This window comes from Poecile atricapillus, chromosome 11 (assembly GCF_030490865.1).
Source record: "Poecile atricapillus isolate bPoeAtr1 chromosome 11, bPoeAtr1.hap1, whole genome shotgun sequence".
In the NCBI taxonomy this organism is placed as follows: Eukaryota; Metazoa; Chordata; class Aves; order Passeriformes; family Paridae; genus Poecile; species Poecile atricapillus.
In genome coordinates, this window is record NC_081259.1 from 13,777,830 (window position 1) to 13,792,237 (window position 14,408).

A 14,408-nucleotide genomic window follows, 5' to 3' on the forward strand; every position below is an offset into this window, starting at 1 on the left:
AATGCATTAATTTTGTTTAATCAGTTTCCATTTTAATTTCACAAGTCTTGTTTTGAATTGCTATGAAATACACTTTGTGAAGCCTTTACATTCTGATACATGGAGAGCTGAAAGATAACTTTTCTTGTTTAGGAACGTCACCAGCTGCAAAAACAACTTGAATTAAATGAACGACAAATATCTGGAGCAAAATCTGAAAACAACTCCAACAGTGAAAGGTGAGATATGACTTGCCTGTGGAACTTCTTCTATTGCTAGGAAATTTCAGGGGGTTTTTTGTTTTTGTCTTTTCAATTCATCTGAATTTTGCCGTTTCTAATGTTAAAACTGCAGTCTGGTAGGGATTGTTCATCTGAATGTAGGTTTATTTATGTGTAAAATATTGAGACAATTATATTTTGCAACAATGACAACCTTCATGCATCTTTTCAGAAAAGTTGTTTGCAAATGTGCCAAGTCCATTGTAGACATAACAAGCTGTGACATATCTGTGGCATGCATTTTTCTTAAATCTGCATTCCCAAATTCAGAGTATTATGATCCTGACTATGAATACTTTCACTATCTAAACTCAAAGGTTTATATGACACTGCTTGAGTGGGTAAAGATGAATTATAACCACAGACTGAATAATAGTACTTGATTACTACTTATGTTTCTGTGGCACCCAGAAATTGAGTTTTAAGGTTTTGGGCATCCTGCTGTTCTTTGAGAGGCACAAACATAAAAGGAGGTCCCTGCTGAGAACTTCTCAGTGCCTTGTATTGATCTGTGACCAGCTTCTCTGGTTTCAGGGTAAGAATGGCTTTTCACAGCAGCTTGTTAAAATAATAACTTCAAGTGAACAGATGTCGCTCGCATACAACATAGAATATGGAGATGAAAGATAATTGCTGTTTTCCTTTACCTCTGAATAACACAGACTCTTCTTGCTTCAGTGAATCCTTTTCAGTGTGAAAAGTTACACTGCAGTAAAAGGGTAAAGGCAGTGTTCAAGCAGAAATTTGTGCAATGCAAGCAAACTTAGAGTTGCGATCTATGCCATGCAAGCAATGAATCTGTGTTTAGATGATGCTGGTTTATTCTTAAGTTGTCCTTGCCTGTCTGTACCTTATCAGACACGAGCTCCACCTTAGGAAGGTCTGTTTAATTTCTCCAATGATATCAATGTTTAAGATCCTGAAGCTTCCAATGAGCTACAAAATACGTGCTACAATTGTAATCAAAATATAAATAAAAGTTTTGTAAGACTTTAATGTGCACAACTGAAAAACCTGCAGCAATGCTTTGAATTTCTTGAGTCCTTGTCAAAGTGCTGCAGTTACATTTCTGCAGAGTACTTCACTGTTAATAGAGACTCTTTTGGGGAGAAGCAGCATACAATTCAGTCATTCACTGGAATCATGTCTTACAGTTTGCCATCTGCTGCTTTGTCTTAGGATGGTTTTTCTATTTGCAGCTTTTACAGTTTTTTTTCTGCTGTGCACAGACCAAGATGAAAAAAGCCTTTTTGTTTTTGATTCCCCTCCTCCCATTCTCAAATTCTGTCCAATCCTGAACCTAGGAGTACAGCAGTTTATTTTGTAAGCAAGCGACTGCTTTCTTTGACAAATTTTAAGAATTGGACATTCAGATAACAATGGAGACTCCCATGTCCAAAGCAACAAAAACTTATGGAAAAGCTTCACTCCTGTTTCCTTGCATATTCTGCAGCTACTTTTCGGACAAGCTGCCAAACCAACTTGTGTCAGGAGTTCTGTGGGAGTTTACTTTCTGGATTAAACAGATTTGAAGAAATGCAGAATCTATCTGAAGGGTTGTATGCACAAATTTAAACCATTCATAGCATTCCTGCTGACTGTTGAGGAGTTAATACTATTCCAGTTAGCATTCTACTGCTGTTGGCATCTCTGCCAAATTCTTGACTCAAGGCTCCCCTGCAGTAAGACAGCTTTGAAAGCAGACCTGCTTCTTGGCTTTTGTTTAGCATACATTTCCAAGATATTTGCAGGTAGTAGTATGTCAGGATAAATGTGTCTCTCTGAAGCTAAAGATCTAGTTGTCTAAAAGCCTTTCACTGCGATGGGTTTTGTCACATTGTTTAATTGTCAGCACTTCAGGCTCTGAGTAAGCATGTCAGTATGCAAGACAAAGGTGAGATAACTTGGGTGGAGACAGCCACTTGGACTAAGATCACATTAAAATGTACTTTGGACAATTTGACATCTGTCAGTGCAATTTGACTTGCCTGTCCTGATTTATGGTGGATTGTGGGGGTTGTTCTTGTTCTGCTAATACTGCATAGCTCCCCACTTACAGGCTTGATTCTTGCATGTTTTGCCAGGTCACAGCATTTGGAGGAGGTAGCAGCCAGCCTAAGAGAGCGGATCAAGCATCTGGATGACATGGTCCACTGCCAGCAGAAGAAAGTCAAGCATATGGTTGAGGAGGTGAGATGTAGTAAAACAACTTGGAGTCTTTGGGGAGCACTGATTCTTTTAGTACATAATCCAAAGATAACCGTGTTCTTTGTGCAGTTGCCTTATGCCACCTTTGTTACTGTGGAAGTTGAGTTCAGCATCTGGAGCCAGTGAAGCAGAAAGAGTAGATGAAAGCAGTTTAATCCAGTGGCTGTGGGTTATATACTGTGATCTTTAGGCTGACACTGATTCTGTATCTCTTCATGGGTATTCAGAAAATGTGACAACTTCCAGCTCAATTTGAATCATTCAGAGGGCACCTCTGATATGATGCAGTCTAATCATTAACGGTCTCCTTCCTGTACAGAAGTGGAAGGCAAAAGCTGACCTTTATTGTTTTGTTCTTGTGGTTTTGGGAGATTTTGTTTGGGGTTCTTTTTGTTTGTTTAATGTGATTCTTCACAGAAATAGGTGAGCAAGCACAGTTTTTCACTGCTCATCTCTTCTTACCCTGGTCTGGAGACATCATTTTAGCTGCTGCCATTTCCTGTAAAATTTTCAGTGGAATTTTACTGGATAGATGCTTTAAGTTAGAGGCTACCTATGTGTCAGGAAACTGTTCTGCAGTCAGAAGGCTGTAATTGCAAACATTTCTGTTTCTCCAAGTGGAAAGAATGACATGGAAAATGGATAAGTTTAGATTGGAGCTTTACAAAGCTGACTGACAGCTCTATTAGATGAGCTTCCTACTGCACAGAGGATGGGCGTTCATGAGATACCTTTGATTTGTATCTGGACATCATACACTCAAGATATCAAATATTTAGAAACCACTCAAATCTAAAGCATTCTTTCTGCATTCACAGTGTGCTATTACAGGATTTCTGATTAGGCATGGAGATGTTCCATTTTTGTCAAGTTTGTATTTATATGTATTTACATATGCTTTGTTTTATAAGATTATGATACAGTTGTTCTGTGTGATCAGATGTGTGATACTAAGTGTCTTTTATACAGTGGGATTAAAGTTCTTCTGTTGTATCAGACATATCAAGTCTTGAGGTTTTGGTTTTAGTTTAGATTGCCATTATCACTGTTTTTAAGCATCATAACTGCTCTAAACCTGAATTTACAGTCTTTATACCATGTTATTTTATGAAGGAAAATTTCTCCAGTCCAATAATCCAATCCATCTAATTAATGGATTATGGGAACAATTACTTAATCTGTTTTGTATCTCTGTACACCAGACATTGTATTAAGAGTTTTTTCTGTTGGTTCTAAACAAAAGATCTAAAGGATTTGTGATACATGTGGCACCCTGAATGAATCTATAATACATGAGGACAGTGGCCTAAGTTTTGTCCTTTATTACTAAATATATTTTAAACTCCTGGTTGTAACTTGACCTCTAGTGGGCTGCATTGGTATAACAAGTCCTTTCAGCTCCATATTTTGTTTTGGAATAAAACCACATATAAAGCCTGAGGCAATAATTATGGTTTCATTAATATTAGATTTCATAGGTCAGTTTAGCTTGCTAATTCCTTGTAATGCATCTTTCTGGTCCCTTCATATACACAGAAAGCCCTTCTAGACCATCTGGTTATCCTATTTAACTAGTGTTAGGTGACCAAGTCACTACTTAATTGTCAAACATGTCTGCTTCTAACTGCTTCTGACTGCTTGCTTTTCAGATTCTGTTAAGCCTCTATCAGTCTTGACTGCCATATAGCCATAGGGTAGATATTTTTGCTTTCTCCTTTAGTCCCTGTGTGTTTTAATTTTTATTTTAATTCAGCTTCCTTGAGAACTGCATGAACACCTGTGTAGCTACATCTGTATTTTCACTAGTGAGCTAGCTAAAGACTCCTGTACCAGAGGTTTGATCAGATCAGGTGGTACCAAATTCATCAGGCATTTAATGTTTGGGGCTTTGTTTCTCAATTTTGTGCTATTTGTTGCTTGTGTTTGTACTGTGCTTGAGAAAATATCCATAATCTAGTTGGCACACCCTGTTTTAAAATGGACTGTTAATTAAAGACTTAAAAATAGCAACTTTAATAATGTAGAGAAGAGTAGCTGTTCACCACAGGGCAGGAGAAAAAGCATTGCAGGATATGTATGTCCTCAACTGTCCAAGCATGTGGTGCTTTTCTCTATGTAACATTAGATAAGTATTTTTTGGCTCATTTTAAGCAAATACTTGCTAACTATGCCATAGAAGCTGAAAAATTTGCAACAAAAATACTGAGAAGGAATGCTATCTGAAGACTCTGTTCTGAAGTTAGGTTAAAAACTAGTGAGCAGCAGCACTAAAAATATCTGCTAGAGTAAATAGGGAAGATTGCACTACTATTTAAGTCCCGGAAGCCATGTTCATCAGGGTATATTTAAACACACATCCTCCCTATACTAAATTTAACTGATTACAGAATGTAATGGCAAGGAATATCAAGAAAAGTGTAATGAAAACCTGCCCTATTACTCACTACTGCAGTATTTTCATGGCTGGTATCTGTAAAATAACATGCCATCTTAGGGTTTATGAGGGTATTATAATGATATTGATAATTTGCATTTAAATAATTGAGAAAAAATAAATAATTGAAATGCTAGAAATCTAGCTTTCTGAAGCACAGCTTCTCTGTGGCATTCAATAGAGTGAGAACAGGCTAGCCTGGGAAACTCAGGAGAGAGGTGAAAGTAAGTAGTCAAAATTATCAGCAGTGCTTATGTTTGAAGCTGAAACAGAGCTACTGTATGAGCTGCTAGGTGAGAAAGCCTAAACTTGCTTGACTGCAAGATGAGCTTTGTTTAGTATTAATCTTTGTATATTGGACACAGATCTGAAGTATAAATAAGGGGTTTACTCTGCCAGTGTAAATTGCGAGTTTATGCTGTTACCATCTCCAAATGGTAACATCTCAGAGAAATTGGAGAAATGAACATCACTTCAAAGGGATGCTGAACAAACAAGATGTACTTCAAAGTCATATGGAGAACTGTCAAAATTGGACAAGTACTGAGATGAATCTTCTGGCTGAAAAAAATGACAAAATAGATTGCTCTTAATCCCTTTTTGGGAAAGATGACGGATCGTTTGCAAGTGACAGATGCAGGGCATTTTGTAAAAGAACAGCAAGCAGCCAGGAGGAAGTGAAAGAGAAGCTTTATAGTGGAGTTTTGTGATGCAGCAGGCCATTCTAACACCTCTGGTGCTATTTTGATGGCATTTAAAAATGTGTTAGGAGGTGGTGGTTAGTCCTAATTTAGGCATGAAAGGGGATGCTGGCAGAGAAGCACCAAATGTAGGAGGCCATGGAGGTAAAAAGTATTAACACCTTCCTCTTCATTGATCTTATCATGTTGGTACTGAATGCAATGGTTATGTGATCTAGGGAATTGAACCCAGGCAGAGAAGGACACTCACATTTCAGTGTGCTTATACTCCTTAGAAAAAAATACAATTGCTTCTGATTTTTTTCCTCTGAAAAGAAATCCTTCCATCTCAAACATAAATAGAACCTTTTTCAACTTGATTTAGTCAAACAAGTCATAAATTAAATAGAAGCACAGAAAATAACTTTCAGAAGAAAAAAAAAATCAAAGAAATAAAATGGAAGTTTTCTGAAGTTGGTGACCTTCAATATCTCTGTGTTTTAGCTCATGCACACACATTTTTCATCCTCATAGGGATTCTTTTCTGTGAGAGCAAAAATTGCTGCTCATTAGTGTACCAGCTGAGCAGAAAGTTATCCTGAATAGTCTTAAAGCCTCATGTTCTCATTAGAGAGAGATTGCAGATGATTTACGGCTGACAGATTTATCCCTGTGTTGAACTTGTTGGTTAAACAAATCTATTTGTTCACAGCTTAGTGTAGAAGGTTTTAAATGCAGTGCTGGCAGTTAAAAGTGCAGGACTTGCATTTGGCAAGTGTTTAGAAACCCAGCCCTTTTCTCATACTGTTTCTTCATTGCAGGCTTTCAAAAAATGAGGGAGGAGAGACAGATGGCCCAAAGCTCAGATACAAAGCCCTTGCCTTTGTAGCTACCTTAAAGTATAGCTGGGCAGAGAGAGACTTGCAAAGGCAGTCCAGGGAAAAGACAGTTTGATGAGAGGAAGAATTTGCAGGGAGACTCACAGGTGAGAGGCAGAGGCACACAGACTTCAGGCCCTTCCACTAAGGAGTTTCCCCTTCAGGGATGGGACTGGGCAGGCAGATGCAGGCACAGAGGCACCACGGGAGGGCATGGGAAGCTGCTACCACCACATTGTTCCCTTCAGGGTTGAAATTGCTCTTGTTCTCTGAGAGGGATAAAAGCTTCTCTTCTAAGAATTATCTCATGGGTCAACCAGTTCATCCTGTCTGTGCCACTGTAGGAAATTTCATGTAAGGTAAATGAAATACAAAACATAGATTTTAAATTAGCAAAATAATTATTTTATGGCTTGATCTTAATTTCAAACCTGGAGAGATTTAAGAGAGGTTTAATACTGAGATTTATGCAATTCACTTTGAAATGGATTGCAATTTCATTGCACAGTAAGCTCATTTTATATGTAATGTTTCTTTGTTGAGAAGCAGGAGAGGGAAAGAAATCAGCATATCAGCATTTACATTTTGTAAGCAAGGCAGGGGGGTTGATGCAGATACAGGGAGCTATTCTGAAGGGGTCTGAAGAAAAAAGGATATATGATAGGATATATTTCATGCCAAGACATTGTCTACAGAACTCAGATTTCATGTGAAATTCCCCTAACTACTGAATTGAACTGTCTCTAGGTCATGGCCCATGAGCTGTTCTCCAGCTTTAGTCTCAGATTCGTTGGATAATAAATGGTGACCAGACACCTGGGAGAAGCTGTCTCCTGTTCTGTCGGGGAAGATACTTGCATGAAAGAACAAAGTGCTAATGAGCAAATGGTATCCCAAACACAGAAGACACTTTGTATTGCACAAATGGGGTATAAAAAGAAGAAATTTTTCAAAAAAAGACTTAAACATCTGAAAACACCTGTATCAAGACATTCCAACTTCAGATATATAGCAAAATTTCCCTCTTTTAATATGGAAGAACAGTTTCAAGGTCAAGTACAAGAAGCCACACAGATGCACAGAGGAGGAGAAGATGTTGGAATTACCAACAACAGATGCCAAACTTCTTTAACCAAAATCTGCATTGCATAGTACCTACCATAAAAACGAAACAGAAATTTAGAAAGAGAAACCCACCTTGGGAGTTTGGAAGAAGAAGATAAAGGACAGAACATGAATAACTTGGCACACCCTCCTTCCCCCCCTTCCCAGTAGAAGTGTTTGGCACTCCTCAGTGGACTCAAGCAAGCAGTACATTGCTTATCTGTTGGCAGAAGTAGAATCACTGCTGGTGTTTGGTGAGAGGGTTTATATATGCATAACATCAGCACTTTCAACTGGGAATTGCCAGGCCAAGTCATTAATTAGAAACTTGCCCATTACTAAGGTAGTGCTTAACGAGGTGCGTTGATGTGCAGACAATGAGTCAATGTCTATAACTCATTAGGACATGTCAGCCCCTGCCTTAGCAATACATGGACATCAACCACTGGATAATGTGTTCATAGAGCTCAATCATTTAGGAAGGTCTCTACGTTGGTGCATTAACCTAAATCAGTTGGTTGTTACTTGTTCTGTAAATGCAATGTGAGCTTTAAAATACAAAAAGTATGGATAAGTTGCTGATGTGATTTAAAGAGGATTAAAATGCAAAGGTGCTCATTCCTACTCACTGTATTATGCTCCCTGAAAAAGTTTCAGCTCTTGTGTAGCCTCTCACAAATACCAGGACCAGGACCTTAGTCCAGTGAAATACAGGACTGAGTAAAATCTTGTTGTCCATGTACAGCAATTACCTCTGAGAGCTCTGGCCGATGTTTTGTCTGTCTTGTTTTGTGCATGCTGTGTAGCATCTGTTTGTCCTGTTTAGTCATATTTCTGATCAGTTTGTTCATGTCTCTGTATCAGTGTTGCTAATGCCTAGTCCATTAATTGTAGATGAGTAAGGAAAATACAAGTGTACTTAAATAATATGATACTTAAGTATATTAAAACTATGTTCTGGTAAATATTTTGAACTAATGGATAGTACTGTTAAGTGGTAAATGGTGACTGAGTTTACCTAATAGCTGGATCTGTTCCAATCCAGGAGATATAGTTTAATGCCTCCAAATCCATGTCTGAGTACTCAAAATAAAATTAACTTTCCTATTTTAGGCTTTCTCTATTAAGGCTCTACATTTAAATATAATTTTACTTTTCTCTCCAGATGCCTTTTCCTTCTGCTTTAATAGCTCTGTAATTCTGTTGACTTTTCATTCGAATACCATTAGTCACATTTCCAGCATTTCTTTAGAGACTCTTCCTTTTAGGTCTTGCAATTCTCCGATTCTCCTCTTGACTGTTCTTAGGTATTCTGTCCATGAGATCAGTTTAATGCTGTTGACTCTTACATCTCACTTTCCATCTCAGGGAAGCAAAGTTTAGTTGCTTGGTAGTGCAGGCGAAAGTCAGAAATGGAGCTCCTCCTAGAAAGTATTTACACAGCCCATTCAAGTACCATGACAATTGTTTGGTATTTGGAGAATCTATAAGGTGCAGTGCGAAAGAAAGAGATCTTCATTGATGGGATGGACAAGAAGAATTGAATTTTCTGGGAGATGGAGCAAGATAAAGTGACAATCTGGAGATTGAGGCAGTTTGAGAAATGACCTCAAGGTTTCACAAGGAGGCAAAAGTATAGAGGTGGTAACAGCAGTAGGGCAGAAACAAGGACATCTTAAAAAGAAGTGCATAACCATATTAATCCTGAGTCAGTGGATAAATTCAGGATGATTCATGTTGCGTGTTGGACCTTATGTGCTGATTCAGATCATTAGAAATTGCAATGGGTATGTGAAATGCAAGCTGCACACGCAGCACCATTGGCAGGGAACTTCATGGACCTTGCCAGGATGGGAAGAGATTAGGTGCCCTTTCTGTGCCTGGCAGGGAAATGCCAGGGATTGAGGTGGGGTTGCTGAAGGGCTGAGAGCACATGATGCCCCTCAGTTGCTGGCACACCAGATAAATTACAAACTGGAGCTTGGGCCTTGTAGCTTTTCTCCTCCCAGTTTTGGAATAGTCAGATATCTCCCAGCTGGAGAAGGGAAAGCAGGAATGATGGATACAGTGGGTTGGGGGAGGTAAGAGAGAAGGAAGTGGTAGGAAGAAGGGTGACTGTCTGGCCCAGGGTTGATGAAGTCACATTATTACTGCTGTTACTGTTATTACTTTGAAAGAATGAGTGGGTCATTAATGTAACTGATACGTCTAAGTAGCTTGCCAGTTTTGTTTGAGTGCTTAATGTGGACGTGAAGGTTATAGAAATACAGGTAGAAATGTGGAGTCTTAACAATGTAAATCAGGTCAAGAATTAAGTGCTAGGCAAAGTCTGTCTGGACATTTGTGGAGAAGGTTGGAAGGGAGAGCCTGAAGGATGTACCTGAATAGTGCTTGCAGAAAATTATGAAGAAATCTGAGAAGGTAGTTGTGCAGAAGCCAGGTTTGGGAGCAAGTTGCTGAGTTCAGTGAGCAGAAATTCTGAGGTCTGCAGACACAGCAAGGATGAGGTGGATTATGGGCCATTGGCATTGACCAAAGAAAACACAGGAACATCCTGATGATCGTTTTATTCTGGAGTCAGTCCAGAAATTGCTTGGATACAAGAGTCAGTCCCTGGAATTTGAATTTTTGGCTTGCACTGATTTGTTTCTGACCATTCTGACCAGACCATTCTGGCCACCACTCAGGCCTGGAGTTGAATATTGTGTTTGACCCATCTCACTTCTCCTCTTCTCCTCCTTACATTGTATTCAACCCAAAGTCAAAATCTATTGCTCTGTCACCTGCTAGTTGTTCTCTTGCTTTATGCAGCTTCTAGTAACAAAGTCTCAAGATGTGGATTTGTGGGTTTTGGGCTTTTTAAAATTTAATATAGTAATATATTAATATAATCTCTTAGAGTTATTCCTGGTTTTGCTGGTTTCCTGTGACATACCCTCTCAAGGATTAGTTGAATCAGGTTCTTCATTACTGGTGCTAATGGCATAAGATGACATACTCCAGTCCTTATTCAGTAAATAAACCTATTTTTACAGTAAATTACTGTGCTGCGCTGTGTTATCTGTGTCAGGCCACTTGTTCCACCCTTGGACTGCAGTAGCTGCTGAGGCAGCTGTTTGGCCGTGTGTCTGGGGGTACAGCATTCCTGCTCCATTCTGACCCTGCTTTCCTTCACTGCACTTCTTTCTGCAGTGGCCTCACAGGGTGCTCTGCTGCACCCAGGGACAGGACTGCAGGATGGTTTTCCTGATGCTGAAAGAGCCTCTCATTTTATCACCTCAAATGCAGCCACACTGCTGCATTTATTTCTCCTGAAATGTATTTGGGGTGTGTGGCTGTGTGTGAGCTCCTAATGTTTAAAGATCCACCAAAAGGTTTTATATAGGTTACACAATTCCCAGCCTGATCAGTCTGTAACCTGCATGGTCTAACCACACCATTCTGTTTGACTGCTGGACTGGGACACGGAGCTTGTGATGATATAGTACCATATTCTCTGCAGAAAAGAAGGCAGGATTTAAAAATCTGGTGTAATTCTGAGGCAAGGGCATGGTTTTAATGGGTTCTGACTGGTACTATGTAAACATGTTACAGAGAGGCTGGAGGTATTGCTGTGTATGCTTCAGTCCGCTGCTCCCTAGAGCATCCTCAATAAAATACAAAATGTTCTGTGTTTGGGAAGGGGAGGAAGCTGCTTGTCAAAGTCTTCCTTTCTGCATTCTCTGTTAGATTTTAAGGTGTCCATGCTCATCTTCACCTTCAAACTATTCTAATTAAAATAAAAACATCTGCAGAGAGCTGTCTTTCTGTAGTCAATGTGAAAAACAAGCAGAACTTTAACTCACACAAAATCTATTTGTAATGATATTTGGTGAACATAATGGATACTGTAAATTTATTTCATGTCGTAGGATCTTTTTTATTATAGATTGAATATAAGTTAAGGAAAATGCCTGTGAAACACAAGAGTTTGGTCCTGCTTTTGGATGACAGATTATTTGATCACTTATTTGGAAACAGAAATATTTTGTGTTTGATGTAAAAACCAGCCTAGGCATCTGATAGAGTTGATTATTTTTAATAACAAGGAAGAATGGCTGTGTGTCAGTCTGATCACACAGCTGTGCTTGGCTTTGGGCTTCTTTGTGTGGCACTGATTATTTATTTCCTTATATGCATAGTAGGAGAACAGAATATTAATAGAAAAGATCTACTTGAAAGTCCCAAGAGAACAGTTTATCTTTTCTAAAGTGGAGTTTATTGGCAAGACTGAAGCTATTGAACCAGGGAAGACGTAACTGACTTAATTCAGTCATACTGTTAAACAAAGTTGTAATTAAATATGAAGATCAAGGTATGTTCTAAGATTTTCTGAAAATGCTACAAGCTTTGTGCTTCTGTGAGTTGAAAACTAAATGATAATAGCTTTAGATGACATGGGTAGTTTTTACATGGACTTTAAAAGAGGAAAAAAAGGAAATACCTGATTTTGAGATGGATGATGATAGCACTCCTGTATTCTGTAACTGTTCAGCTGAAAATACTGTATGGCACTTACGTTTTAGCTTTTCCAAGTAACAGCTGATCATTGTGTCAGTGACATGTGATACCTGAAAGTCATGGAGACTAAATTACAGTTCAGTTGGTGTTACAACTTTTCATTTTTCAGTTCAATATGTGTATTTGTTTTGCTTCATTTTTTTTTTTCAAAGTTCTTATGGGTTTTAAAAAATATTTTATAATATCTAGCAGTAAATTTTACGAGGGTGATAGTACTGCTGTTTTTTTCTTTATTGCGCCTTGAGTATTTTATCTTTCTCTTTTAGCAGGACGGGATATTTCTACTAATCACTGTTTCCAGAAAAATTTTACACTGGTGGTTTTGAAGGGGATGTTAATGTTTTTTCACAGTTTTGATTTTCATATACAGAGTTAAAAAGTGACTGGTGAGAATGCATGGAAAGTTTGACCAAAGTATTTATAAATGGTCATTCTTGAAATGACTGCCAGAAAAAAAATGAATGTGTTCTGGGGGTTCCCTGATTTCAGTTTAGCTGTTCTGCAAAATGAATTCACTTTAGTAAAAGTCCACTCAATTTGGATCCAGGGATAAAAGCAGTTTGTGAATACTTACAGGTATTTCGTTTTCTCTGAACAATAATATTAAACACATTTTCGTCCTGTGATACCTAGATTGTTTCCTTCCTTTTCCCAAACCCATCTGACTAAATGGCTTTGTTTTTCTTCATAGATTGAAATGCTAAGGAAGAAAGTGAAAGAAAAGGAATTATTTATAATACAGCTTTTAGACAAAATCTCTTTCTTAGAATGTGAGGTAAGGCATTACCTTCTGAGTTTACATTATTGTGATTATTTTATGAAACCAAATTAAATTTGAACCAATGTCATCCAGTGCTATCTGGATGTATAACTGCTATATGTATTTGCTGTTCTTCAAATGGAAATGAAACTTATGACACCAATCATACAGTCAGGAATGTATGAAATAAAGTCTCAATATTCACACTAAGTTTCTTAACCTACAATTTTATAATGGTTTAATAATGACTTAAACCAGAAGCTTCTGAATAATACTGTTGGTTTAATTCATATTCTTTCCAGAATTAAGGATTTCTTTATTTTCTCAGTAAACATTTTTACACTGCTTCTTGTAGGGAGAGGGCATTGTGCAGTTCTATTTCCTTGTTTAATTACCATGAATAAAATAAATTTGTGATGAAAATTACTGTTTCCCAGAATAAAGAATTACAAGATAAACTGGACTACTTAATGGAAAACCAACCAAAGACCAATATAGAAACCAAGGATACTGGTGTAGAATGTGATCTTCCATACAGGTATTTACTTTTTCTGCTTGTTTGTAGGAAAATTCTTCATAATGTCCCTTATCAGTGCTGTATTAGTAAACCATTTTGCTAATGAACAGTTTGAGTGGACTGTGGAGTTTAAAAGAGCACTTCACTCCTAGGTGCAGTTTACTTCAATGATTTTGTTCAATGGTTTAGGATTTATTCTTTTCTTGAAGATGCAAAAATAGAGCAAACTCTTGGGGAGTAGTTACTGCCAATACTGCAGTTTAAGTCGAGAAGTCAGAGAGGGGACTGTGAGGTGTGGGAAGTTCTGGTGCAGAGTGGCTGCTGGCAGCACAACAGACACAGGACAGATCTGCCCAAGGATGCTCAGTGCTGGCTTCGGGCACATTCACCCTCTGTGCCTGAGGCGTGAGCAGAACCACTGGAGAGCAGATAACACCAACGGGGGAGGCCTGCAGTAATTCTGGACATCTCCTGGCCCAGAGCTGGAGGACTGCCAGGTAAGCAGTGCTGTGACACACTGCTGCTGCTCTGTGGTGCCAGTGGCTCTGGAGCCTGGCTTTGGGAAGCTGGGGTGTGGTGCCAGTGGCTCTGGAGCCTGGCTTTGGGAAGCTCGGGTGTAGTGCCTCCCCTTCTCCCCTCCTTTCTCTGCCCTGAGCCTGCAGCAGGGCACTGAGCCCTGGGAGCAGGGCTCTGCACTTGCACTTCAGTTTTCCCTACAAGTCTCCATAGGGAAGGGCAAAACAGGAAACAAACCAGTAAAATAAGGAGGATCATTTTGCATTACTTTTATTACCAACAAGTAAATTTAGTCATTGTAACCACCTTGCAAACTGAATGGTTTAGTTTGAGGAATGTGAATTAGCATACAAAATCAGCAAGCAAGCTAAAATTTCCTTCATAATTTGAAAATACACTCGTTTTGCAGTTCAGCCTGGAGCATATTTTAATGGCATGTGTTCTGGAACCTTAAATACCATGTTTTTTCACTCAGGTTCTCAACAGAAACC

At 38.6% G+C, this 14,408-nt stretch overlaps 1 protein-coding gene across 2 annotated transcripts in view; it reads left to right on the top strand.

Annotated features, from left to right (window-relative positions):
• The window catches only part of MYZAP (myocardial zonula adherens protein), a 52,588-nt gene that overhangs the window by 25,830 nt on the left and 12,350 nt on the right, over window positions 1-14,408 (top strand). For both annotated transcript variants that reach the window (XM_058846554.1, XM_058846555.1), the window contains exons 9-12: window positions 133-218; window positions 2,345-2,450; window positions 12,816-12,899; window positions 13,322-13,422. In XM_058846554.1, the coding sequence (XP_058702537.1) occupies window positions 133-218; window positions 2,345-2,450; window positions 12,816-12,899; window positions 13,322-13,422 (377 nt within the window). The remainder of the gene's footprint in view (window positions 1-132; window positions 219-2,344; window positions 2,451-12,815; window positions 12,900-13,321; window positions 13,423-14,408) is intronic.